This window comes from Podarcis muralis, chromosome 9 (genome assembly GCF_964188315.1).
Source record: "Podarcis muralis chromosome 9, rPodMur119.hap1.1, whole genome shotgun sequence".
Lineage (NCBI taxonomy): Eukaryota > Metazoa > Chordata > Lepidosauria > Squamata > Lacertidae > Podarcis > Podarcis muralis.
The window spans coordinates 45622291-45648509 of record NC_135663.1 but is presented as its reverse complement, the minus strand read 5'-3'; the positions used below and the strand labels follow the sequence as shown (position 1 = coordinate 45648509).

Genomic DNA, 26219 nt, shown 5'->3' with positions numbered 1-26219 from the left:
ATGATGGTGGAGAAGTTGAATGGGAGAGGACAACATGAGATGATGAGATGTCATTGTCCTGGTGCAAATCTCTTGAGCCTTTAACTATTCATGGGGGACAGGTAAGATTTCTCAACAATAGGGCCATATTCCCATCTCAGTGGTAGGTGGGGGTCAGATGTAAATTTATTTATTTACCCATCCATCTGGCTGGGTGGCTCCCAACAGAAATAACAACAACAACAACAACAACAACAACAACAACAACAACAACAACAACCGTAACCATAACCATATCTATTAGTCGTTGGCTGTGTAACCTGTCCATCGTTTCTGTTCTGTACCATTTGATCTACCCCTTTGAACTTCCATGAACCTTCCTATTTGCTGCAGGTAGTTATTTTGGAGATAAAGCAAGTGACAGACCGATGAGATGGAAAGTAGCTTGGTGACCAAGTAAGCTGGTAAGCTAATGAGTGAAGAGCAGAGTCACAAGGAGGGGAGGATGCAGAGAGGTCAGCTAGAATAGTCCAATTACAGCTTGCTCTGTACCTGAAATAAATTGCTTAGACTAAGGAAGCAAGCCAGAACTGGAGGTATTATGATGCCAAATAGAATCTCATTGGCCATTTGTGTCAGCTGATCCTTAATGAGCTAATAGGGATGCGGGTGGCGCTGTGGTCTAAACCACTGAGCCTCTTGGGCTTGCCAATCAGAAGGTTGACAGTTCGAATCCCCAGAACGGGGTGAGCTCCCTTTGCTCTGTCCCAGCTCCTGCCAACATAGCAGTTCAAAAGCACGCCAGTGCAAGTAGATAAATAGGTACCATTCCTGCAGGAGGATAAACGGCGTTTCCATGCGCTCTGACTTCCGTCATGGTGTTCCGTTGTGCCAGAAGCAGTTTAGTCATGTTGGCCACATGACCCAGAAAGCTCTCTGTGGACAAACTCCAGCTCCCTCAACCTGAAAGCGAGATGAGCTTCGCAACCCCATAGTTGCCTTTGACTGGACTTAACCATCCAGGGGTCCTTTACTTTTTTTGCCTTTAATGAGCTAGTAGCTACTGTGCCTCCTTTTGACCATCAGCAGTGGTGGCCTCTAACCACATTAAGAGACCAACAGCACCCTATTCTGGCAACGTGCACCAAATGTTGCAGTTGGGTCTAGGCTGCTAGTGCCCTGGCAGCTTACACCCCACAACATGCAATACCAAAAGCTTACCCTTCCATAGTTTGGAATGAAATCCTACAGAAGTTGATTTCAAAATAAGTTCCATTGAGTTCCATAGTGTTTACTCACACATCACTGAGTATAGAATTGTAGCCTGAATACAGTATATGAAATTCAAATGGGATGTGTGTTTTAACAAATTAAAAATAAGCATTGACAATCAGGTAGCCTCCATTATCCAAACATCTTCAGATTTTAATAGGCACATTCACTCACTTGAGACAGCATTATCCATCACTGTTTTATGTATTGATGTTTATGCTATATTATCTGTTTAGACCTTCCACAAATTTGTTAACCATGTCAAAACTCTGATAGATAAATATTACCTGGGTATTTCTTTTGTATCCAGGATCCAATTAAAAATGATTTATATTAGCTGTCCACAGGAAAACAACTGTCCCAAGGAAGATATATTTCCGTGACATGTTTACTATAGCTTTAATTTTTTTTTACTAGGATTTGTTGCAACATAAAACATTGTTTTCACACTATGTGAAAGGAAATCAGTAATGTTTTGTTGCTGGGGAAAAACTAGGACTTTAATGGATGGCTTTTAACTTTTAACACTTCGTATAACCGCAATTCTCTCAATGTTGTCCTGTAATCAGGATTGATGGTGGACCATATCTTTGTCCCAGATAAGGTCAGCTAAAGTTTTGAAACATTTTATAATACAGCATTTAGTACTAAACAAGATATGGTGGGGGAGGGGCAGCGATGAGCAAGGTCTTCACTGCACAATATCCAACACTTCCCATCTTCAACTGTTCTGTAGCGATTCATGTGTTTTATCCCCATTTATCAAAATAGGAGACTCCAAAAACAGCAGAAAAGAAACATGTCCACTATAAAAAATACTGTAAATGCGTCCAGTTTATAATAAATGATATAAACTAAGCATGTGTGCCAGCATCCCAATGCTGCAACATTCATTTACAGAATCTGAGTGATTAGATAATGGAAACTGGAGCACAAGATCTAAGCAGCACAAAAGGTTGAATACAGGCTAGGCAGGTAAGCCTGTACTGGTTTAGACCCTGGACTTATTGTCTGATAGGATATTCCACCCACCCTCGCACTTCGGTGATATGTATTAATTCAACATGTAGCACGCTTGACCTTTCTCCTTGTCATTCCTCAAAAGCTCATTTCTTTAAATGTCAAACATTTTAAAGTGCACCACCCCTTGTATACCTTCGTCTTTCTGGTTTGCAAGCTGGCTGGCTGGCAGGGATCTTTCTCTTTCCTTTCCCTTTTTAAAAACTGATGCGAGTCACTTTGGAAAGCAACAATTGTCTGAAAAGTGGGATAAATTACATGGTAACAATGCAATGCTAAGTGGGGTGTGTAGTGAAACCCAAAGGTGAACCTACCACTTTAATCTCCATCTCTGCTAGATTGGTGCTAGCAGAATGGGAGTGAGGGAAGAGGAGGGTTGCCACATTGGAAACAATAGGTAAGGGGAGGGAAAGATTTAGGCAGCCCAAGTGTCTAAATTTTCTCCAAGTTTGGCAGGCAGTATTTGGATACAGTTGCTGCCTGGAATGACCTGGAATGGCCTTGACACAAGGATGGGGAGAGGGGGGTAGATTCAGTTTTCATTTAAAGGGAAACTTACCTGTTTTAGACTTTCCAAAACAATGCACAAACCAAAACACAGCCATCCTTCAAAATTCACACTTCTCCGAATTTTACAGTTTGATTTCCCCAGCCATGTAATGTGTACAGAAATGCACATAGTAGGGTAAAGTGTATTTTTAAAAATGCACATATTTTTGAAAATAACATACAAAAGATGAATTTTATTAGGGAAAATTAATTTGCCAAAAATATGTATATTGGGGAAAACAAAAAAAAATGCATTATTAGGAGAATTTTGCACTAAAATGCAGGTGACCTTTTTATGGGAACTTCTTGTATTTTGAAGATTTGCAAAGTGAGGTGGGAATGTGGGAATTTAACTTAAACGGGATGAAACCAAAATTGACTGTTTCGCCCGCCGCTACCCAGAATCTTGCCCTACTGATGTTAGAGTGCCAACCTAAGTTGGAAGCCAAGGCATTGGAGGGGGAGGTTCTGATAATGGATCCCTGGCATTGGAGGAAGGTCCTGACCTATTCAGTGGCCCCTGGGACACCTTAAGAAAGCAAATAAATGATTGCTAAGTAGTATTGAATCAAAGGTTGGTCATGACTGGGCATACAGCCATGTTTCGCGCTTGATAGACAGAGTAATTGTTTAAGAACTCAGCAAATTAATTAGTTATAGAACATGCAGTTCAATACAGCATAGGCTGTGGTTTCTCTTGCCAGAGAAGCAAAGAACTAAGTTGTTGTTTTAAGAACGGGGGAGGGGGGTGGTACTGGATTCTTTCTCAGAAAAGCTACTAATTCATCAAGAACCATCATTAAAAGCTTACTGATTTCTTGGTTGTCCTTATTTAAGATGCAGAGCAATACATTGAAGGCTTAAAAAGGGAGAGAGATCTGCATTCTTACTGCCACCCAGCTTATTTCATTACCTTTAAGGAGAGTACCTCGCCGAGGATCCTAACAGTATGTTTAAGCTAACATTCCATAGCTTTGGCCATTCAAGATGCCAAGTTCCTCTCTCTTTTTTAAGTAAAATGCAGCGGGAAACACTTTTCAAGGGTTGAATGAGGAGAGCACCTTTGTATGCAGGAATAGGTAAAGGTAAAGGGACCCCTGACCATTAGGTCCAGTAGTGACTGACTCTGGGGTTGTGGCGCTCATCTCGCTTTATTGGCCGAGGGAGCTGGTGTACACTTCTGAGTCATGTGGCCAGCATGACTAAGCCGCTTCTGGCGAACCAGAGCAGCGCACGGAAACACCGTTTACCTTCCAGCCAGAGCGGTACCTATTTATCTACTTGCACTTTGACGTGCTTTCGAACTGCTAGGTTGGCAGGAGCAGGGACCGAGCAACGGGAGCTCACCCCGTCGCGGGGATTTGAACCGCCGACCTTCTGATCAGCAAATCCTAGGCTCTGTGGTTTAACCCACAGCGCCACCCGCGTCCCTCATATGCAGGAATACACATGGTCATTTACCTGTCTTTCAGAAGGTATTATGAAGATCTAATTTATAAAGTCCCAAACAACTAGGGGCTTATTCAAAGAAGCAGCTCCTTCCACATAGTTCTGTCTGTCTATTAAGATCTGAAGCTGAGGTCTGCCTGGCTGTTTTGCATCAAAAGAACTATCTCTTATTCAGCAGTCAGAGAAAGGGCTCTCTCTCTGCAATGGCACCCTAATTGGTGCCATTATTAGTCAATGTATAGGCATTGGGTCAGTTTTATCTGTGGAGATTGTGTGAACTATTGGGTAGACGAGCTTGAAGGGGCTGCTGTTTCACACTTGGAGCCAACTAGCTTTTGAGAGGAGATAAGGAGAAAGGCTGAGCTATTCCTGATGTAAGTCCAGAGTCTAAATTTTCATAACTGATTTTCCTTGGTAAATTATTAAGTACTTGGACAAAGTTTGCTAGAGATTTATGGTTTTGAAGGAAGCTATGAGAAATACACAATTATATTATATTCACCTTAGGAGAAGAACAGCTTTCGGCATTGCTACTATTCTTTCTTTGTGCCTGAGGGTTGAAGAAAAAAAGTTGTTTTTTGTTATTGTTGGAGCATTTGGTCTTCCTGCCCTTTTTTCCTTTATCAAGCTGCAGACTGTAAGTTTCATACTTTTATTAATTTTTTTTGTGTTAAAGATTTATTTAGAAACTAACAATATTGATTTCATTTACATCAAGGCTAAGCCAAATGGATGTCCCTTTATTCCCCATGAAAATAGGTTGGGGACACACCAAACGGGGGGGGGGGGAGGGAGAGAGACATAATCCCCCCTAGCCAGTTCACATTTTGTCAAGGGGAGAGGGAATCGCCCGTCTCTTTTGCGGTGAACAAACATTTTGCCACTTCAGTGGTGGCAAACTGCCACTTGAAAAACAGCAGTCCACACTCTGAATGATTCTCATCCGCAAATGATTTGCCTGCTTAGAGAAGCAATGAATTCCTGGCTGGTTACGATGACCCACATCGCTAGTCTAGAAAATATTACACTCACCTTAGCTCAACTATGTTTCCACTTAGTAGAATTATCATGCTCATTTTGTAGTACCTGGTTGAGTAGGACCACTCCTGGAACTATACATCAGAGGGGCAGAGTGGAGCTGAAGCAATCGCAACTTTGGAAACAGTGGCCAAGAACAGGTGTGAATATAACACACACACACACCCAAGGGAGAGGGAGAGGGAGAGATGTGATGTCGGGAAATCCTTTTTTGCTTCTCAAAAGCACAATATTTTTCCTTGATATGTTCATGCATGAAGAGTTAGCACAGTCCTACTTTATAGAAGTTTGAAATCCCTGATAAATACATTTTTTTAAGAAGAAAAATTGATGGTGATTTTAACTCTGTTTGGAACTTGTTGTTCTGCCTGTTGTTAATGTGATTTATTTTTTTTACTGTATTTAATGACATTGCGTTTTTTAATTGTTTTAGGCTGCCCTGTGTTCCTCAGCTTCAGAGAATGCCCCTTAGTTAATATTGGATTTGAAAAGATATTTGGTTGCTCTTATTTGTGCCAAGTTATAAAGTAGAACACGTGAGCAGTTGAACATAAAGTACTGAAGCACTCTCTGTGCTAAGAGAAAGCGATCAGAACAGACAAGTGTAATCATTATCTGTGTCTAATTTCTACCGCAGTTTTCTAAGGAAATCTAAGGAACCTTTTCACTGCTTGTCACATCAAAATGGATTATTCCAAATTCCTGTCTGATATAAGTGCAGCAAGGAAACCAAACGTTGCAAGACTTTCAAGTGAGTAGTTGCAATTTCCAGTCATCACCTGATTTGCTTCACAATTTTCATTTTCTCCTGGCTTTATATCTATAGAATATGCTGATGCTCAGAAAAGTCTTGTTGAGAGAGAGTACGAGTTCCAATTCGAAAAAATAATGCTATTGGGTTATTGTTGTTTTACCTTTTTGTAAACCGCTTTGAGGGGTTTTTACAATCAAGTGGCATATAAATTTTATGAAATAAATGAATAATAAATTGGGTGGTACCGCACCTCAGTGGTACAGCAGATAGTTTGCACAGAGTTTCATGTTCAATCCCTGATAGTATTTCCGTTTTTTTTAAAGACCAGGTAACAGGTGATGTGAAAGACCTTTGCCTGAGACCCTGGCAAGTTGCCCCCAATCAGAGTAAATAATGTAGCCAGGTATATAAGGCAACCTTGTAATGCTGTAATTTACTGCTCAGTAACATCATAGATATACACATCACTGCATAACAGTAAAAACTAATAGAGTTAGGTTGTAGGCCTACACACACTCAGCAGGGGAAAAGCTCCACTGAATGCAGTGAAACTTTCTTCTGAATAGATATGTATAGAATTGCACTCAACTCCTATTTCATTTTCTGTTAGTTTTTGGTTATTTAGGTGTTTTATCTGTAATGGAATTGGATCTATCTGACTCTAAGGCTGCTTACACAGCACACATTCAAAGCTCCCGCCTTGTTGTTGTTGTTTAGTCGTTTACTTGTGTCTGACTCTTCGTGACCCCATGGACCAAAGCACACCAGGCACTCCTGTCTTCCACTGCCTCCCACAGTTTGGTCAAATTCATGCTGGTAGCTTCAAGAACACTGTCCATCTCATCCTCTGTCATCCCCTTCTCCTTGTGCCCTCCATCTTTCCCAAATCAGGGTCTTTTCCAGGGAGTCTTCTCTTCTCATGAGGTGGCCAAAGTATTGGAGCCTCAGCTTCAGGATCTGTCCTTCCAGTGAGCACTCAGGGCTGATTTCCTTCAGAATGGATAGGTTTGATCTTCTTGCAGTCCATGGGACTCTCAAGAGTCTCCTCCAGCACCATAATTCAAAAGTATCAATTCTTCGGCGACCAGCCTTCTTTATGGTCCAGCTCTCACTTCCATACATCACTAAAGCCCCCGCCTACCCACCCCCAAAGAATCCTGGGAATTGCAGTTTGCCCCCTCACAGAGCTACAATCTCCAGTACTCTTAACAAATTACAGTTCCCAGGATTCTTGAGGATGGAGGACGTGTTTTATCTGTATGGGGGGGGTACACAACACCAACATGCTGTTCACAATGAAATTAAACATGAATGGGAAAACCTCTAGGTTTTTTTCTACTTTTGGCTAAGACCCTCACTCCTACAGAAGCCCTTATTTCATGATATACCTAATCATGTAGACAATGCATCCTTCAACCACCATATTGTGTTCCCCAACTACTAGAAAACCACAACATATGGGCTTCTCCAAGATAGCTGCTTATACAGATCAAAACTGGATTACATTCACCATAGAACACAATTGTGATGTTTAATATTCCCTTGTATTTCAAAAACACTGATGTTTTAAAAAGTGTTCTGTGACACAGTAGATAAGAACAGCATTTTCTTTCACATTTGGCTTCCTCTGAAATTCTAGCTTTGTTCATTTTTTCTGTTAATTACATCTTTTAACTTATTAACTAATATTCTTTTACTCGTGTTAACGGCAGATGAACTGGAAAAGAAGATGACAGCGTCTACCGTCATCATGTTGAGTGGGGGTATGCCAAACCCTAACTATTTCCCAATGAAAACAGCAACTATAACCCTCAATGATGGAAGCACCATTGAAATTGGAGAACAACTGATGAAGAGAGCTCTTCAGTACAGTGCTACAGAGGGGTATGATGAAAAATCACGCAGAGGGCCCCTCCAGACTGGTGTTTTATTGCAGGTGTATTCTGCAACATAATCCTGGGAATCGTAGTTTGTTTGGGGTACTGAGTGTTCTTAGGGAATCCCTATTCCCTACACAGAGCTACAATTCCCAGAGTGGTTTAACCAACAATCCCTCTTTCCAGGGAACTCTGTCCATAGATGGATACGCAACAGATACAAAATAAATTACAATTTAATATAAAACTTTGGGGGGAGAGTGCTCAGAGTTTCCCACAGGCATCTGGTGGGCCACTGTGAGCCCAGGATGCTGGGATAGATGGCCCTTTTGCCTTACCCAGCAAGGATTTTCTTATGTTCTTAATTAACTCAAGCAACTCCCTAGTCATTTATTCAAAAGACTTGTTATTTAAAATGATACTAATGAACACACTCCTGGTCCACGTAAATAAGTTTTTCATATCCATTTCTAAGAAGGTGTTAAGATGTTTATGCATTTCTGTTTTGTTTTTTTCTTCATCGCACCAACTTCAAGCTAACCTGAAGTGGTATATTATGCATGAAGAACTGAGGATATTTAAAAAGAGGAATAAAATCTCTGTCTTCCAGAATGCACAACTTATTGTCTTGGTTCAGAGACTTGCAGATGAAGCTCCACAACCCACCAACAGCGACGTATGCTCCTGAGAAAGGACAAATGAAGATATGTCTCACTTCAGGCAGCCAGGATGGCCTTACTAAAGTACGAGCGATTCAAAGGTCAACAGAACCATGTCAGTTCAGACAACTGAGCCAAATGCCCACTGAGTCCCTCTATAAGCAATTAAATCGGAAGGATATTTTTCTGCTGATGATTCTTCCCCATCATATCAAATCAGTTGAGCAAAGTTAATACTTGAAAATAAAGACTTGACATGACGGCTTCATGTGCACTATTGGAAAATACAAGTGTATTATTCCATCAAGTTTTTGTTGTTGTTGTTCCCTTCCATGGAAAGGTCTGAGATTCAGTGGAGGTCTCCAATGGTAGAAGGGAAGGGATTTTTATCAACTCCCCATTCCTCCTTCAGTCCTTCACGCTGCTTCCTACACTGTTCAAGAGGGTCCTCCAACTTTCTTGAGCAGCTTTGCAGGAGAAGGAGGAGGAGGAGGAGCAGGAGGAGGAGGGGAAGGAGAAGGAGAAGGAGGAGAAATTAAAATTACTTCTCCCCTTCATCCAGCAGAACTATCCTATTTTCAGAATTAAGCTCATGGAAACTGTCCCTAGTCATAGGAGTCCGAGAGACTGAGGTTCCTTCACACACACCCCAATAAAATATTTGAGGGTACCGGGGGAGGGTCCAAAGTTGATGGCCATGGGCATTCAAATGGGGTGTGTGTGCCACATCTTACCTGCTCCCCCCCCCAATCTTTTATTCAAGTTGGCACCCCTGTCCTCAGTGGAGACAGAACCAGATGAAATTGCTTCCAGTTATGTAGCTTTCCAATTATGTAGTTCTAAACTCTGATTCTTAAACATAAATAGATACACGTCCATTGTTCTTTATAGGGATGATTGACTTCAGGGACATATCATAGAATGATTTATTCACCAGAGATCTGCTCCTTGTCATCTTTGTTTTTAATCTTCTGCATTACTAACTATTTTTATTTTCTAGTTATGTAATGCTTGCTTGTGCTTAGCATCTATATGTAAACTATATGCTCGGGGGGGGGGGAGTTGCGTAAAATCTAAGTTAGGGGTAGTGCAATTTTATCATTTTTATTTATTTATAAAATGAGATTAATTCTGGTTGTCCATTTCTGAGAAGAACCCAAGGCCAAATACTACACGGTTAAAAGTGATCAAAACCAGTTTTAAAACAAAAACACATGACTAATGGAAGAAAAGATTAAAACCAGGAAGCAGATAGATATCAATTGTCAGCCAGATAAATCGAACTTCTGATGGGATATCTTAAGAAAGCAGCCCAAAAACATTAAGCCAGAATCAATGATTTCCACAGCCCAGATATAACCAGAGAAAGATCTCCTAACATGTCTCTGCTATATATCTCAAATACAGACAAGGCATTCAGGACAGCCTTCCTGGCTGGTGTCAAAAGAAGAGCAAGATAATGTCACCATTTAGATTGAGGGGCTGGCCAACCTGTGGGCCATATATGACCTGATGACTTGAATCTACCCTGCCATCTCCCTTCTTGGGCCCCAACCTGCCTTTGTGGCAATTAGCTTGAGAGAGAAAAACAGGACTTTTCATTTTGTTTGCCAAGCCTAATTGCAATGGGGGTTGAGGTGGTAATGATATGCCTTACATCAACACTGGTAAAGTATTAGGTTTAAATATTAAAACTTGGATAGGACTCCACCACACCACCCACTAAAATCCAGTAGGATGCTCACTGTTTCAAACCTTTTTGATCTTTTTTTTGCAGGCGTTTGATATGCTCATCAACCCAGGCGACAACGTCCTTGTAGAGGAGCCGAACTTCCACGGGGCAATGTTAGCAGTGAGTTATCTTTGGGGTCCCATCACAGCAAGATGCTATGCCAACTCTAGTTCTTTGGTGCATAAACAGTCCATTGTAAAAGTTCATATTGGGACTCCGTGAGTGGTTTGCCATGTATGACAAGAATTGTATCAAAAAGTAACAAGTGTTTTATTTAATTTAAGGTATTTATATAAAGGTAAAGGTAAAGGTACCCCTGCCCGTACGGGCCAGTCTTGACAGACTCTAGGGTTGTGCGCTCATCTCACTCTAGAGGCCGGGAGCCAGCGCTGTCTGGCGAGCCAGAGCCGCACACGGAAACGCCGTTTACCTTCCCGCTAGTAAGCGGTCCCTATTTATCTACTTGCACCCGGGGTGCTTTCGAACTGCTAGGTTGGCAGGCACTGGGACCGAACAACAGGAGCGCACCCCGCCGTGGGGATTCGAACCGCCGACTATGCGATCGGCAAGTCCTAGGTGCTGAGGTTTTACCCACAGCGCCACCCATGTCCCTTTTAAGGTATTTATATACTTTTAAGGTATTTATATACTACTTAATTATCTCAGTCTCTAAGTGGTGTACATTACAAAATATGGATAAAATCAATTAATCATAAAAACAGAAAACTTCCTGAAAATGCCTGCTTGATGGTAGGGGGAGGTCCTTGTCAACCACCTGAAACAGGGAGAGGGGTCTGTCTGATCTCAGCTGGGAGGGGGTTCCATAGAATCAGGCCCACAATGCTGGATGCAAAGCTTCTGGTGGCTACAAGCTATGCACCTGAGCTAGGTTTACCATTTTCAAACAGTGGTGAAAATCCGGACAGAAAAGTTGTTGAGCTATGTCCGGAACCACACTAACAGAGCCTCCACCACCAACACTTTGAACTGTGCTCGGAAACATACTAGGAGCCAATGTAGGTCTTTCAAGACCGATGTTATATGGTCTCGGCGGCCGCTCCCAGTCACCAGCCTAGCTGCCACATTCTGGATTAGTTGTAGCTTCCGGATCACCTTCAAAGGTAGCCCCACATAGAGCGTGTTGTAGTAGACCAAGCTGGAGATAACTAGAGCATGCACCACTCTGGCAAGACAGTCCGCGGGCAGGTAGGGTCTCAGCCTGCATACCAGATGGAGCTGGTAAACAGCTGCCCTGGACACAGAATTGACCTGCGCCTCCATGGACAGCTGCGAGTCCAAAATGACTCCCAGGCTGCACACCTGGTCCTTAAGGGGCACAGTTATCCCATTCAGGACCAGGGAGTCCTCCACACCTGCCCACCTCCTTTCCCCCCCAAAACAGTTCTTCTTTCTTGTCAGGATTCAACCTCAATCTGTTAGCCACCATCCATCCTCCAACTGCGATCCATCCTCCATCAGCTTACTACCATCAGCACATGACATTTCAGAACCAGTTTTAAGGGGCACAGTATATGGCTTCTGTATACGAGTGGTTTCGAGCTTAGCTGCTGAAATAATGTCCTGGTTTTAATGGCCTCTGGGGGTTGGATAATAAATTATGTGTAATACCATGTTTCTTTTCATAAACAGCTAAAAGCCTTGAGATGTAACATCATCAAAGTACCTAGTGATGAACATGGAATCATTCCCAAAGGCTTGAAGGAGATTCTTTCCAGGTGGAAATCAGACAATGTGCATAAGCTCGCGGACAAGCCCCCTAAGTTCCTATACAGTGTTCCTAATGGTGGCAATCCTTCTGGGAGCTCCCTGACAGCAGAACGCAAAAAAGAGATTTACCAGGTAATCCTTGGTACCCGGGCATCATCTTAAGTAGAAACAAAGACAGCATTTCCACTAAGCAACCCTAGGCAGGTATACAGAGCAGCAATTTAGTATAGACAACTGTGCTTGCTTCTTCTTCTTTTTTTGCTTTTTTAAAGAAACTACCTACCAATATGGAGTCTGGTCACCTCTTCTTCCTCTTTGCATCCTATGTACTGACACCTTATTTTATTTTATCCAAAAAAGGAGAGCACTAGTTGGCAGTACTACAAATGCAGTAGCAGATGAGAGAGATGTCCCTTTCCCAAAACAATTAAGCAAATTCCCTGTCCTCCCATCCTCACTGCTCTGGAACAGCAAGGAAGAAGGCAGCAAAGGAGAGTTACCAGAAAGCAGGGCCAGCACAGGGCATTTTCCCACTTGAGGCAAAACAACATGGTGCCCCCTGCCTCCTCCTCCCCTCCGCTGCCACCTGAGGTGACTGTTCATAGATTCAGCACAAAATGGGAAACATGAACATAAACTTGGGACGCATCAATTTTCCAAGGTTTTCTCATGTTTGATAGCACCACTATTGCTTTGGCTTGTTGGCAAACCATAGTTGTGTATTCACTGATCATTCCACAAAATTATTTTCTCTTCTTTTCTTGTTGGTTTACCTTTTAGCTTGCCCACGAATACAACTTTCTTATAATAGAAGATGATCCATACTATTTCATCCAGTTTCAGAAGGTAAAATCAAACTAATAGCGCTTACCAAACTAAATGTACTAATTGGTTTGCTCTGTGTATGTTTTCTTCTTGACACAAAAGAAAAGCACGTTCAGCCTCTAGATTTTAAGGCTCCTTAGGCACTTAGGCCCAAGAACATAGGAATATAGGAAGCCTTACAACCAAGTCATCCCATTCATCTATCAAGAGCAGTATTGTCTACACTGAATGTTGGCAGGGTCAGCTCAGAGGCCCCTACACACACCTGGGCTCTCCTAGGCCCAGGTTTGGCATGATGATGATGATAGTCAATATCTCCATTGATCCGTAGGCTTGGCATGGTGATGACAGTCAATGTCTCCATTGATCTGTGCTGGTGTCTAGAGGTTGGTTCATTTTTTTAAAAAGTTCTATGCACCATTTGTACAACTTGTAGGTAGGAAAGAAATACAATTTTTCCCCTTCCCATTTCTTACAGTACTTTTCAGGGGAACAGTTTGCTATCATATTAATGGTTACTAATCTTGATGTCTATGTTCTGCCTCCACTGTTGGAAGCAGTACACCAGTTGCTGAAAATGGCTATGTGGTTCAGAACCTGCTGGACTAGGTACTGGACTAGGTGGACCACTTCAGCAGTAAATAACACTGACAGCCTCCATCCCTTTGCCTCTGACATCTTTGCCCCTGAATCTAACACGGCTCTTCTTATGTTCTTATCCCACCTCCCCATAGTTCATGTGCCAAGCAAAACCTTAATATTGGTTTGTTTTGTTTTAATAATATTATGTTATTTGCATTTTAAGACTAAAGCGCCATCATTTCTTTCAATGGATGTTGATGGTCGAGTCATCAGAGGTGATTCATTCTCTAAAATTATCTCTTCCGGGTGAGTAGAATATGAAAGTGCAGAACATGCTCCCTGTTGCAATACCTCTATCACCTTAAATTAGTGTGACGATGGAGATTTTGAAACGATAACGATATTTGAATCTGTCAAATACTGCAAATTGAAATGCTTGTTGCACGGCTATGGGTCTTCTCAGTGATTTGACAGCCCTCACAAAATCCAGACGGCATTGTACAAAACTATGTGCAAAACAAAAAAAGGACAAAATTTAAAACTGGGGACTTGCCAAATTAAGTAGGGTGTGTGTCTTTCAATTCTTTGTTGTATTTTCTTTTCTATAGGTTGAGAATAGGCTTTATAACAGGACCTGCACCTTTTATAGACAAGATTGTTCTACATACTCAGGCCTCAACAATGCAACCCAACACTTTTGCACAGGTAAGCATTAGTCATATATTGGATTGCTTTCCAAAACTAAAGCTGTAATGGTTTTTACTTGAGAACACTGATGTCCTAGATCTGGAAGGGTTTAATAATGCTTTTGGATGGCATGCATACTTGTGGTACGACAAGGTAAAAATGCACAAGGCCTTTAAAAACCATATTGTCAGGAAAGCTGTGTTTAATGTCTGGATAAAATACAAAGACTTATTAGAAAACAAGACCCCAAGGTGGTTGTCATCAATGGAAGCCAAGGCCCCGAAAAGACTCAATATGGAGGCCAATTGGCCAAAATATTGGGAGATAATAGAAAAAGAAGGTGATACTTGGAGATTGCAGAGTTTTGAGAAATTAAAAAGTAAAGTGCGAGATTGGTTGCATTATGCTCAGATCAAGGAGGTTTTTAAGTTGGACAAGAAAATAGGTTTCCAGGTGGAAAAATCAAAATTAGAAACAGAGCTGTTAGAACCTAAGACCAAAGTACTTTCTAAAATGTATAACTTGCTGTTGAAATGGAATACGCAGGATGAAATTGTCAAATCAGCTATGATAAAATGGGCTCAGGACATTGGGTATATGTTTGCTGACTGGGAAAAGTTATGGACCACCGGAGTGAGGTTCACGGCATGTAATGCCTTGAAAGAAAACATTATGAAAATGATATATAGGTGGTACATGACCCCAGTTAAGCTGGCAAAAATATATCACTTGCCCGATAACAAATGTTGGAAATGTAAAGAAGCTGAAGGAACATTCTTTCATCTTTGGTGGACATGCCCAAAGGTTAAGGCTTTCTGGGAAAAGATTTATAATGAATTTAAAAAGGTATTTAAGTATACCTTCCTTAAGGAACCAGAGGCCTTCCTTCTGGGCATTGTTGGCCAAGGGGTGTTAAAGAAGGATAGAACTTTCTTTATGTACGCGACAACAGCAGCAAGAATTCTCATCGCAAAGTATTGGAAGACACAGAATTTGCCCACTCTGGAAGAATGGCAGACGCAACTGATAGACTATATGGAACTGGCTGAAATGATTGGCAGAATCCGAGACCTGGGAGAAGAGACGATGAAAGAGGACTGGAAAAAATTTAAAGACTATTTACAAAAACATTACAAATTGTATGAATGCTAGGAGATTGCACAAATGAAAGTAACATGGCAACAGTAAAATTAGTGTAAGATATATGAGAACATATGATGTTTAAGGTAACGTTGGAATTTGAAGTAATATTTGGTTTAATAGAAGGAGTGGAATTTATGATAAATACAAGTTAAAGGTCGAAATTGAATACTTGAGATTTATAAAATAAGAATGGAAGTAAGGTAACAAATTGCTGCATATAACTATATTGTTGGGAACGCAGGCAAGGGAGATGTGAGGAACTCCAAAGTTTATGAAAACATAATTTATGAGTATTGATATTTTATTTGTATTTTTCTTTTGTATTCTTCTTTTTCTTGGAGTTTTGTTTTATCTTTTCTTGTTTCTTGTCTGTTTGATGTTGTTTTGGTTGTTAAAAAATCTTAATAAATATTAAAAAAAAATAAAGCTGTAATCCTGACAACACTTAATTGAAAGTGGGGCCCCAATTGAATGCTTAATCCTAAATAAACATATATAGAATTCAGCTAAAAATCGAAGCACTCCCAGTCATGGTTCCCCTCCAAGGAATCCTGGGAACTAATGGTGAATACACAAATCTTGCATATTTTATTTAGATTGTGACATCACATTGGGTGCTTTCTTGCTTTCTCTTGCAGGTCATCGTAATGGAACTTCTTGAGAAGTGGGGGCAAAAGGGTTTTCTGGATAATGCAGACCGGTAAGGGGATTATGAAAATGCTAGCATTTGGGGAAGGGCTATAGCTCAGTGGTAGAGCAACAGCTTTGCATGCAGAACGTCTCAGGTACAATCCCTGGCATCTCCAGGGAGGGTTGGGAGAGACTCCTTGCTTGAAACCCTGGAGAGCTGCTGCCAGTCAGTGCAAGTAGTCCTGAGCTAGCTGGACCAGTGGTCTGACTCAGTATAAGGCAGCTCCTTATGTTTCTAACATGCTCACAGTCCATAGGCTGTAAGTGTCACTTTCATCAATTCCATAGAAGAAATAATAATAATTATAATAATAATAATAATAATAATAATAATAATAATAATAATTTTTATTTGTATCCCGCACCCCCCGGCAAAAACCGGGCTCAGGCTATAGTTAATGGATACGGTTAACAGTTGACCACACTATCTCATAGCACCAGATCAGAAAAAAGCACCTTTGCCTGTGAAAGCTCTCGCCATGGTCCTACCATCTTCACTCTATTTTGAAATAATTGATAATAGAGGGGGAGAACAAGAAAACAAAAATCTCTCCCTCTCTGCGCAGTGCCCCTTCAGCGAAGCAGCAGGAGAAACGGAGCCCCTTCCATTTCTCCTCCCGCTTCGCTGAAGGGGTGCTGCGCATAGAGGGAAAGCTGTGCAGCGCCTCTCCAGTGAAGCGAAGCCAGGAGAGCAAGAGGGGGCGGTGCGCACCACCCCCCTCTTACTCTTCTGGCTTCAGCGAAAGCAACGGGAAGCCTCCGGAGCACAGCGGGATCTCCCGCTGCGCTCCGGAGGCTTCCCGTTCCTTTCGCTGAAGCCATGGAGCCTGCATTCACTCCATAAGACGCACACACATTTCCCCTTACTTTTTTGGAGGGGAAAAGTGCGTATTATAGAGCAAAAAATACAGCACCATCTTCACCTTGACATGTGTCCTACTTACCTTCCCTATTTCTCTTGATGACATTCATTCATTCATTCATTCATTCTGTTATGGTTCTTGGCAGGTAGAGGTTTCCCATTAACTTTACTGCTGCTACATCGTGGAAGAGGTGGACAGCCTAGGGTTATGTAGGAGAATACAGTATACAAAGAAACCCACACTGTCCATTTCCCCACCCAAATAGGATGGAGAATTTGGGGAGCTTATTTTTCACTCAAACTTATAATCAAAATGAATTCTGAAGAAATCATACTAACTAGGAAGGATGCAATCATTAAATTCTCACCCAAATATATGCTGTCTTCTTGGTCACACCTGAGATCGTGGGCAACAATGCATTATTTTGCTTAATCTATGAAAGGGGTAGTAGAAGAAACAGTGCTAGCCATTTCTTCCGCACTAAATTGTTGCCAGCTATTGTGTGACCTAAGCAACTGCCCATAGTCTCCATCCACAGTACAGAGATTGAGTGCCTTGTATTGCTGTTCAAGTTATATTAGTTCTGAATGTGACTTGTCTAGAACAATTTAATGGAAGTGCTACGGCTGACACATGACCCCCACTTTTCTTCGCTAAGAATGCAAGCATTGATTGTTTGTTTTCAGAGTGGCAGAGTTCTACAAAAAACAGCGCGACGCGATGCTTGCTGCAGCAGACAAATGGCTGACAGGTCAGTGAACTCACTCCCATGGGCAATTAGACGTAACAATGCGCCCAGATTTTTTTTAAAATAAACCACAAAAGATTCTGTACAGATTTAAAGAAGAAACACAAAGGCTAAGATGTTTTTAACATGGTAGGAGTGAGAAAACGGATGGCTTAGGGTTGCCATTACTACTTGTCAAACAGTTGCCCCTTGAAACAAGCATCTGCCATTCAAAAGAACTCAGAACAGAATGGAGTGTGTCTCCTCCATGCGCCACTGGTGTGCACAGCATGGCTTATCAAGTTATTTGTCCACATCATGTAGAGTGTTCATGTTGGAGGCATCAGCCACGGTCAAGAATGAGTGCATGGAAACTGTGCCTGCTGAGAAAAGTCCATTAGGTGCCGCACTCTGAGTTACTGTGGAAAATGCAACACAGAGAGATTATTTTAAGCAGTATCTGCTTTAGAAATGTAACATTTAGACCAGCCTATAGAGCACATTTCTTGGCCTTCACTTCATGAGACTAAGAGCTCTAGATCATGTTAGGTATCTGTCAAGAACTGGTGACAGTTCTAATATAGTCTTTGCAGCCAGTATCACTTGTTTTCCAGAGTAAAAGCAGGTATGTCTGGAAGGCAGGAAGGTAAAAAGAACTCGCTAGAGGCGATTCTTATAGCTAAATTAGCCAACTAGAACTATGGAATGGTACTTCCTGGATGTGTGATTAGCAAATGACATGGGTTTCATTTTGTGCCTTCTACTTACTCTCATCAGATTATAACACCACCATAGTAGTATCTGGATGTGTCTTACATCATCAGAAAAAGAGACATTGCTTTGCTATTGGGTCAAGCAGAAAAACAGTATGATGGTAAATGGCAACTTTAAACCCCAGTTCTAGTGCTTGTTTACTTGACCCACATGTAAGCATGAAGCTCAGGTTGTGTGAACTCACCCTTGGAATGTCCAAGGACCATGTGTGCTCAAAACCAATACATATACAAGACTATGATAGCTATTAGTTGGCTGAGTGTGATAGAAAATCTGGCCTCTGACATAAGAAACTGTTTGGCTGAGGCCCTGGTGAAGAAGGCTGAAGTGTTCTTCTACACCACTGTGTTTGTCATAAGCACTGAATATTTTAAAAACACAAACGCTTGATAGGCTCGTTAGGATGCTTTCACTTCGTTGTTGTGCTTTCTCCTCTAGGTTTAGCAGAGTGGCATGTTCCTAATGCTGGACTATTTTTGTGGATTAAAATTAAGGGGGTTTCAGATACATTCCAGATGGTCATGGAAAAAGCGCTGGAGAAAGGGGTAGGAAAAATCGATTACTCAACTGCTCTAATGGGAAAGGCTGAAATATTTCATGATGTGGAGTTGGTGGGTGAAGTGCCACAAGTCAGTGGGCTGATGTCACTGGGCTGTCATGTCTGAATAAGGATGAGAAAGAAATTCTGCTTTAGTTTGCATTTTACTGCAAACCTGATTAATTTGCACTTCCCGAAGAAATCTTAATCCTACTCAAAGTAGACACATTAAGATTAATGGACATGATTAATTTATTTACATCACTTTCAGTAGACCTACTCTAAGTCAAACATTTGTATCCTTTGAATTTTTCATTTCTCTGAATTTTGCAATACAACTGTGATGTGTAGAAAAATGGGCACATTAGGGGAAAGTGTGCATAAAAATGCATATATTAGTTAAAATAACATCCAATTATGTGTATTATTTGGCAAGTTGCATACAAAAATGTATATACTGGGAGAAATACACAGCAAAATGTTGATGAATTCTCAAGACAACTTGTATAATGGTGTGGAAATGTGTAAAATTGATCTTAAGGCTGGAAAAATAAGAAAAAAACTGAAATTCATGCATCCCTGCTTCTGACCAAATCATGCAGTCCATAAATTTCTGTGGAGATCAGCTTCTACCAGTTCTATTGTTATAGCCTCATTGTTGTGTTAGCAACAAAAAGCCATTTCAGAGGAAAATGCAAACGAAAGAACTTCTTGTAGAAATTCTGCATCTGAAAATGAAATACTCCTGAAAAATATAAATGCGTGCCAAGTAATCCAGTTCAGTGAGGTGGAGGTCCATAAAACTACCATTGATTTATCCTTTTGAATTTAATTTCCTATGTTTTTTTTAAAGCACAAATCATGTTACATAAGTAATATGGTTGCGTTCTATGAGCCCTCATCATCCACAAGAATAAAGTGTACTATAATAAGCAGGCCAGAAATGAACTTGTTTCAGCAGTTTTTCTCTGGTTTAATACGTATGGAAAGGTCTATTTCTTACTCCTATCTGAGATAACTAAAATTTAGGGGACGGATTAAACTACCCTGTTCTGCTAGTGGAAGCCAGTACAGGCTAGTGCAATAGGACACAGGGAAAGATTGTTCGTTGGACTAAAGTATATGCTTTCATTGATGGAAATATGTTGAATTTCCATTCTATAACTCCTCCCTTCCATTTACTTCACTACGCAAACATGCGGAAATAACATGTGGACAATAACAGATCTACAAACAGTATATTCATGCATGATAAATTAGTAGCATCTACATACACTCAAGCAATAAAAGTAATGAACAAGTCGTAAAAAATAATCAACATTTTTAGGTGTCTTTACTTCCTGGGAAACCTTATATGATTGATCCCTCAGAACCATCCCCTCATGTCAGAGTTTCCTACTCTTTTGCTACTCCAGATGAAATGGACCGGGTAAGTGCATTCTACTCTCTTGTTGTCCAGAAAAAGGAATTACATGAGAAGCAAAATTCTATGATTCTAAATCCCATTGAACTCAATAGAACTTCCTCCTGAGTAGACATGTATGGGACTGCACCATCCTAAGTGAAGCAGTAGGCATGGAGTGGTAGATTAATTGCTGGATCCACAACCTTGCCAGGGGGCAAGGGTATGTGTGGGTGGGAGAAACAGTTGAATTGTCCATTTTTGCTGTGCCAACTCTCAGGTTGGTGCAGCAAAGGGGCCTGAGCTGGGCCCTTCTGAGGGAAATGGACCTGCTGTGGACCCAGTGGATTCATCTATGGCCCTGCTCTGCCCTTGCCTACAAAACTCCCATTTAAGGATTTAGGTTGTTAGCTACTGCCAGCAGGATTCAGCGAGCACAGCAGGGGCTTCTGTGGTGGTTTGCCCTGCAGCAGAGAGAAATCCCTGGCAACAGTGCAGATCGGGGATTTGAGTTGCTGCGTAACTGTGATGGCCAGTGCCAGTAGACGTCTACACAGACGAAACTCCTCTTGAGTTCAGTGTATGTATGTTAATTATGTATAGGACTACAGCCAAATTGTTGCATCTTGGTTCCGGGGAAGGGAATGGGGTTTTTTTTGCATTCGATTTGACATTCTCTTTCTGTCAGAAGAAACAACTGAAACAGTTTTTATTGAAAATCATTAGTGGAAGTAAATAAACCCCACTGGAAACATTAGAAAATTTACCAAACCCATTGGCTTGAATATTCCAGTTTAAGTGCAAATTGTTTTCTTTTTTATGTTGTGAATAAAAAGGAATAAGGGAACAAGGTGCATTTGACAAAAACGAAGAATAAACCACAGTCGGTTTCTGGATCGTTGCAAAAACATTGACTTTCTCTTTCTGTATTAAAATAATTGTGGGTTTTCCAATACTCTCAGTCAGTCGCGTCTTAAGAATTTTAAATTACAATAAAAGTCTGATAACTTGCAAAGAAGTGGCATATATTTTGCCCTCTCTTTGAACTCCCAGTAGACTTTACCACCTAGTGATCATTTTTACACTTTATGGTTATGCTTAAAGTGTCCTTCCGGTTCCATATACCGCCAGTATTTTACATGTGCTGCTGAAACAGAAAGACTCAAGCCAAGAAGATACAAGACAGGCACACACACAACACAACAGTGAATAGACAAGTTTTAACTACAATGCATTGTGCTAATGCCACTAAACCAATACAGTGGTACCTCTGGATAAGAACTTAATTCGTTCCGGAGGTCCGTTCTTAACCTGAAACTGTTCTTAACCTGAGGTACCACTTTAGCTAATGGGGCCTCCTGCTGGCCCGCGACTTCTGTTCTCATCCTGTTCTTGCTTGTTGGATGAAGAAGGTAGGGCAGGCGAAAAATTCCCTGTCTTGACTACTGGCTGTCATCCCATGCTCCCGTGATGGGACACTTTTCTGCTTTCAAGGGTGTGTGCCTGTATGTGTGGTGGGGCTGTTCGACACTTCCTTTCTCAAAACTGAGCTGGCCGCAGAACAGGAATGGGCAGATCAGGATCTATACTGGTAGTGTCAGCATTTTCATCCCTCCCATTGCAAGGATCACTAGATCATGTTTGTTTTACTTTCTGTCTGAGAGAAAGGAGGGGGCAGAAGCTACTCTTCCAGACTTCCATCCCTAGTAATGTGTTGTTTTTTTCTTTGATCTGTCTAGAGACAAGATGGCTATATGAGAGAGCTGTTTCTCTCGTACATGTTTGTTATGTTCTTTTATTTGTTTAATTAGAAGAAATAAATTAGGTATGCAACAAAACCTCCGCAGCTTTGCTTCCATTACTCTGCTGCATTTGAGGTGCTCACACTATTATATAAATTAGTTGCTCACACTATTCAATAAAGCCCATCTTTGGATTCCTTCAGATGAATGGGCTTTGTTTAACTACAGGAATATTAGTTAAATAATACTGAGTTTTGTCAAGATGAACTATGAGCATTTTGGAAAGCATGTTCTTGCTCTCTTTTTTTAGGGTTTCCAGATACTGGCTGAACTTATAAAGGAAGAAACTGCTTGATACTTACGGCGAACTAGCTTTTACCAAAATCTTCACTGGCTAATATTCAAAACTGTGCCTCTCATTTCACAGAATGAGCTGTTAAATAAATCATTGATTATACAGCAGCGTTTCATTATTTTAAATAGTACGCATTTTTTGCTTTTGTTAAAACCAAGCAAGCATTACTGTGGCCTATAATTTATTACAGGTAATATTATTTGGTGGTTACTTAAGGTAAAATTTCAAGCTCCTTTTTAGAGCATTATTCCAACGTTGCTTAATGTATTCTCAATAACATAACAAAACCCACATCTTGATATAGCAGAATTATCTATTTCCAGACTCAGCACCAGGGCTTGTCACCATGGGGCAGATGCCAGTGACCCAGAAGGACTCATTGCTGAACCTATACAAAATGTTAGCTACAGCTCCCACAAGCCTGGTGGTTCTCTCAGCACAGAGCAAAGGAAAACCAGCAGCAGCCCAGAGCTGGAGCAGGCCCAAGTGTCTCCTCTTGGTCCCAGACATAGATTTGCTCTAGGGGCATTGTAAGGGAATTTAAAAGGCAATTGCCAGTGGCAGTGATTGTCAGCCCTGCCTTCTTGCTGCTGTACCTGACTAACCTGGAGCCAGCTTTGCCTTCTTCCAGCCAGGGAAAGGGGGAGCTAAAATTTGGATTATCCACAGCAACATGCACAAGCTTACATAGTCATTGGAGAAATTTATTTTTACCGCAAACCTGGGCAGTCTAGCATCCCTAGAAAAATTATAAACCTTTGCGTTGACTCCCTCTAGTGGTCTCTCTCCTAAACATAATAGCCACTAGATTCTATGCATGACACCACAATTCCCAAGGTCATTTAACCACCAATCTCTCTTCATGGGGAACTCTGCAAATTGTAGCTCTGGGGGGGGGGGGGATAAGGGTTGCCTAGCAACTCTTAGCACCCGTAACAAGCTACAGATCCTAGTCCCCTGTTTTTGTCTCTTCCTCTTCTTTTTGTCCAATACTAGTGTCCGCTGATAGTGTCTCATGGCTTTTCTCCTGTGGTCAGCACAGAAGGTGAATGCCTTTGCAGACATGTACAACTACTAAAGAGACTGAGATAAATTCCTCAAGATTAGACTTCCACCCAGGGTGTGTGAGGAGGATGGAGAACTTGGCTGGGAACTTGATAGGACTATGTGAGCACCATATAACCTATGGGCACCATGTTGATGGGCCAGGGCCCTGGCTGGGTATGAGGCAGCATCCTATATAATGGATTCAAGATTCCAAGCTGAATCCTTGGCATTGCCAGTTGAAAGGATCACAGACAGAAGACCATGTTGTAAACTGGTGTAGGGGACATTTTCCAGCGCAAGGAAAATCCATTTCCTCGTAGAAAACCTTCCAGGGCTTGTATGCCAGTGTGGAGCAGGGCCAAAGGCGTAGCAAAAAGTGAAGCAATGGCTGTCACTCTTTATATCATGGGTTCCATTTCAGCTATGCAGAAGCCAGAGACTTCTAGTCCCCCACCTACCCATCTCTCAGTCCAGTTAAGCAAGCAGCCTCAACACAGTTCAAGGAAACTTTCCAGCCAGGAAAAACCACCCGAATGCAGAGTGAGGTTGATGAGGAACATGGCACACGGAGCCTCCTGAGGACCTGACAGAGTGGCCGGGAGGGATTCATTGGCTCATAGGGTAAAGGTTCCCTTTAACCCTGTCAAAATTATTGTTGTGAGTTTGTGGGGTGCAAACCCCCTAAATTCCTGGGCCCAATAAAAGTTGGAATTAATCAAGGTTTGAGGAGCTAAATTGTGCCAAACCACTATTGTTGAAAATACAAGCCAAGCCAGCCTAGGAGAATGGAGCCTAGTGATGGCTGAGCTGTTAACCAAACAAAAGGTAGGCAGTTGGGCCATTGGAAGATTCAGTGCCAGACAGTCAAGTTGGAGAAGCCCCTCCCTGAGCCCTGGTTTTAGTTAATAAGGCAAAAGGCCAGTGTTAGTTTTTAGGATTGCAGTTTTGCCTGATGTGGGCTCATTTGAGTCTGTTAGTGGGGACAGGGGGGGAGCAGAGGTGGATTCAGGGCGGTGTAAATGGTTCCACCACACTGGGCGCTGAGCCTAGGGGGTGCCTCAGGGCGCTGCAACTATAACATAGTGAATTGAGCAGAATAGAAGGTGAGAGGTGGGGGCTCTGAACTTTGGCCTTCGCACAGAGCACTGCTGAGAAACCAGGACCCACAAAGGAGGCAGGTCAGAGCACAAGGGAGGCTGCCTGCTTATACACTGTAGAAAAGAGTCAGAGAGCATGGCAGCTTTCTCTTTTGGATTCAAGGCTGCTGCGCCTATAGGAGAAGCAAGAGACCAGCTTGAAGTACAATGCTGAGATAAATTCCCTGCCATTTCCTTTTAGCTCTATGGATTTCTTTTTTACCAAAGGCAAAAAGGGGAGCACACCCAGTCCCTTCAGAAGTTTAGAGAGGAAATCCCTAGTAAAGGTTTTATATACAGTATATTTTTTTAAAATAAAAAAACCCACTATTCCCAGTTACATCAAACTCCCACCAGGTGGCACCCGAACTTCATGAAACATTATCTATGATTGAAAAGTACAGGGTCAAGTAACTCCATAAATCTAATAGCTACCAGTATGATATCATCTTAAAAACACATTGAAGTTATTAATAATTTATTTTTGAGGTGGTGCATATAGGAATATATAACTACCATGATTCCTCTGCAATGTAAAACTGAAACCTTTTTAACCTTAAATATTAAGAACACTGCTCCCCCAGCCAAAACCAAAACCGTTACAATACAATACTGCATTCTAACCTTCAGAACGAAATATTCGACTGTGGATGCTTTGGGGAGGAAGGGAGGAGGTGGACTAGTTAGGTAGCAAAGACCTTTCCTCAAAACATATTGGGAATGTCGGCAATAAAACTCATCAGATTTTTTAAACAAATGTTTATTTCATCTGTCAATACATACAGAGCTGATTCACATGTGCAGATAGCACATGAATCGTTTGGTGCCTAACAAGACATTACACGGAAGATCTGTGGTTGCCTCCTCCAGCCCTGCTGGCAGTGCCATCCTCCCTAAAGAAAGGTGGACAACTCTGGGAAACGGGGGGGGGGGGAGGCAGAGGGAGCTTTGCACCACAGCGCCAGATATGCTTAAGACGGCCCTGCGTTGCTATTCAGTGCAGGGTAAAAAACATACAGACACAACAGAGAAAGCAAAAACTGAACTCATGTCCACTGGTTTCCTGGGACTCTCAATTTCATGCTTGGATTTTTTTTTTTTTTAAAAAAATGTTTTTGGAAAGCATTGACCCAACCCCTTTTCCTCACTCTGTGGTCTACTGCCTATATAATGTGTGCAACTTGCATCTCTCTCCCAGCCACTGAATTGAGTAGCACTGGGAACAGAGCAGTCACTTAGTGCCATGTGCACCTTGGAATGCCTATCGATGTGCAACCAACTGCAATTTTTATTCTTTCATTTAAACCACAGCTGCTTTAGAAGAAAGGTAGTATTATTACTGAAGAGGGAAGAACAGCACATTCTCTGAAAGTTACCTATGGCATCAATTTTTAATAATCCTATTTCTGTTAAGACATCCAGATATAGGAGAGATTTCTGCATGGAGCCATGGCTGATGCAGCAGCCTAGGTTCTCCCACTCCCACTGACAATCTCCTGGATGTCTACATATGGAGGCATAGATGTTTATTTATTTAATAAAATTTATGCACTGCTTGATTGTAAAAAATACACCTCGAAGCAGTTTACAAAAAGGTAAAACAATAAAGCCAAGAAAAAAATACAACCATACTTAAAACCAGTGCTTTTTT

At 41.5% G+C, this 26219-nt stretch overlaps 1 protein-coding gene across 1 annotated transcript; it reads left to right on the top strand.

The window, feature by feature from the left end:
- LOC114603887 (kynurenine/alpha-aminoadipate aminotransferase, mitochondrial-like) lies at positions 1-22487 on the top strand. Its single transcript, XM_028743342.2, has 15 exons — positions 1-101; positions 4777-4906; positions 5945-6058; positions 7774-7945; positions 8549-8681; positions 10375-10449; positions 11980-12189; positions 12838-12903; positions 13688-13770; positions 14073-14169; positions 15933-15994; positions 17534-17598; positions 18787-18893; positions 20214-20315; positions 22341-22487. Exons 3-15 carry the CDS (start codon positions 5992-5994, stop codon positions 22383-22385), a joined length of 1284 nt encoding a protein of 427 aa, XP_028599175.2. The 5' UTR covers positions 1-101; positions 4777-4906; positions 5945-5991; the 3' UTR covers positions 22386-22487.
- Positions 22488-26219: the final 3732 nt, after the last annotated feature.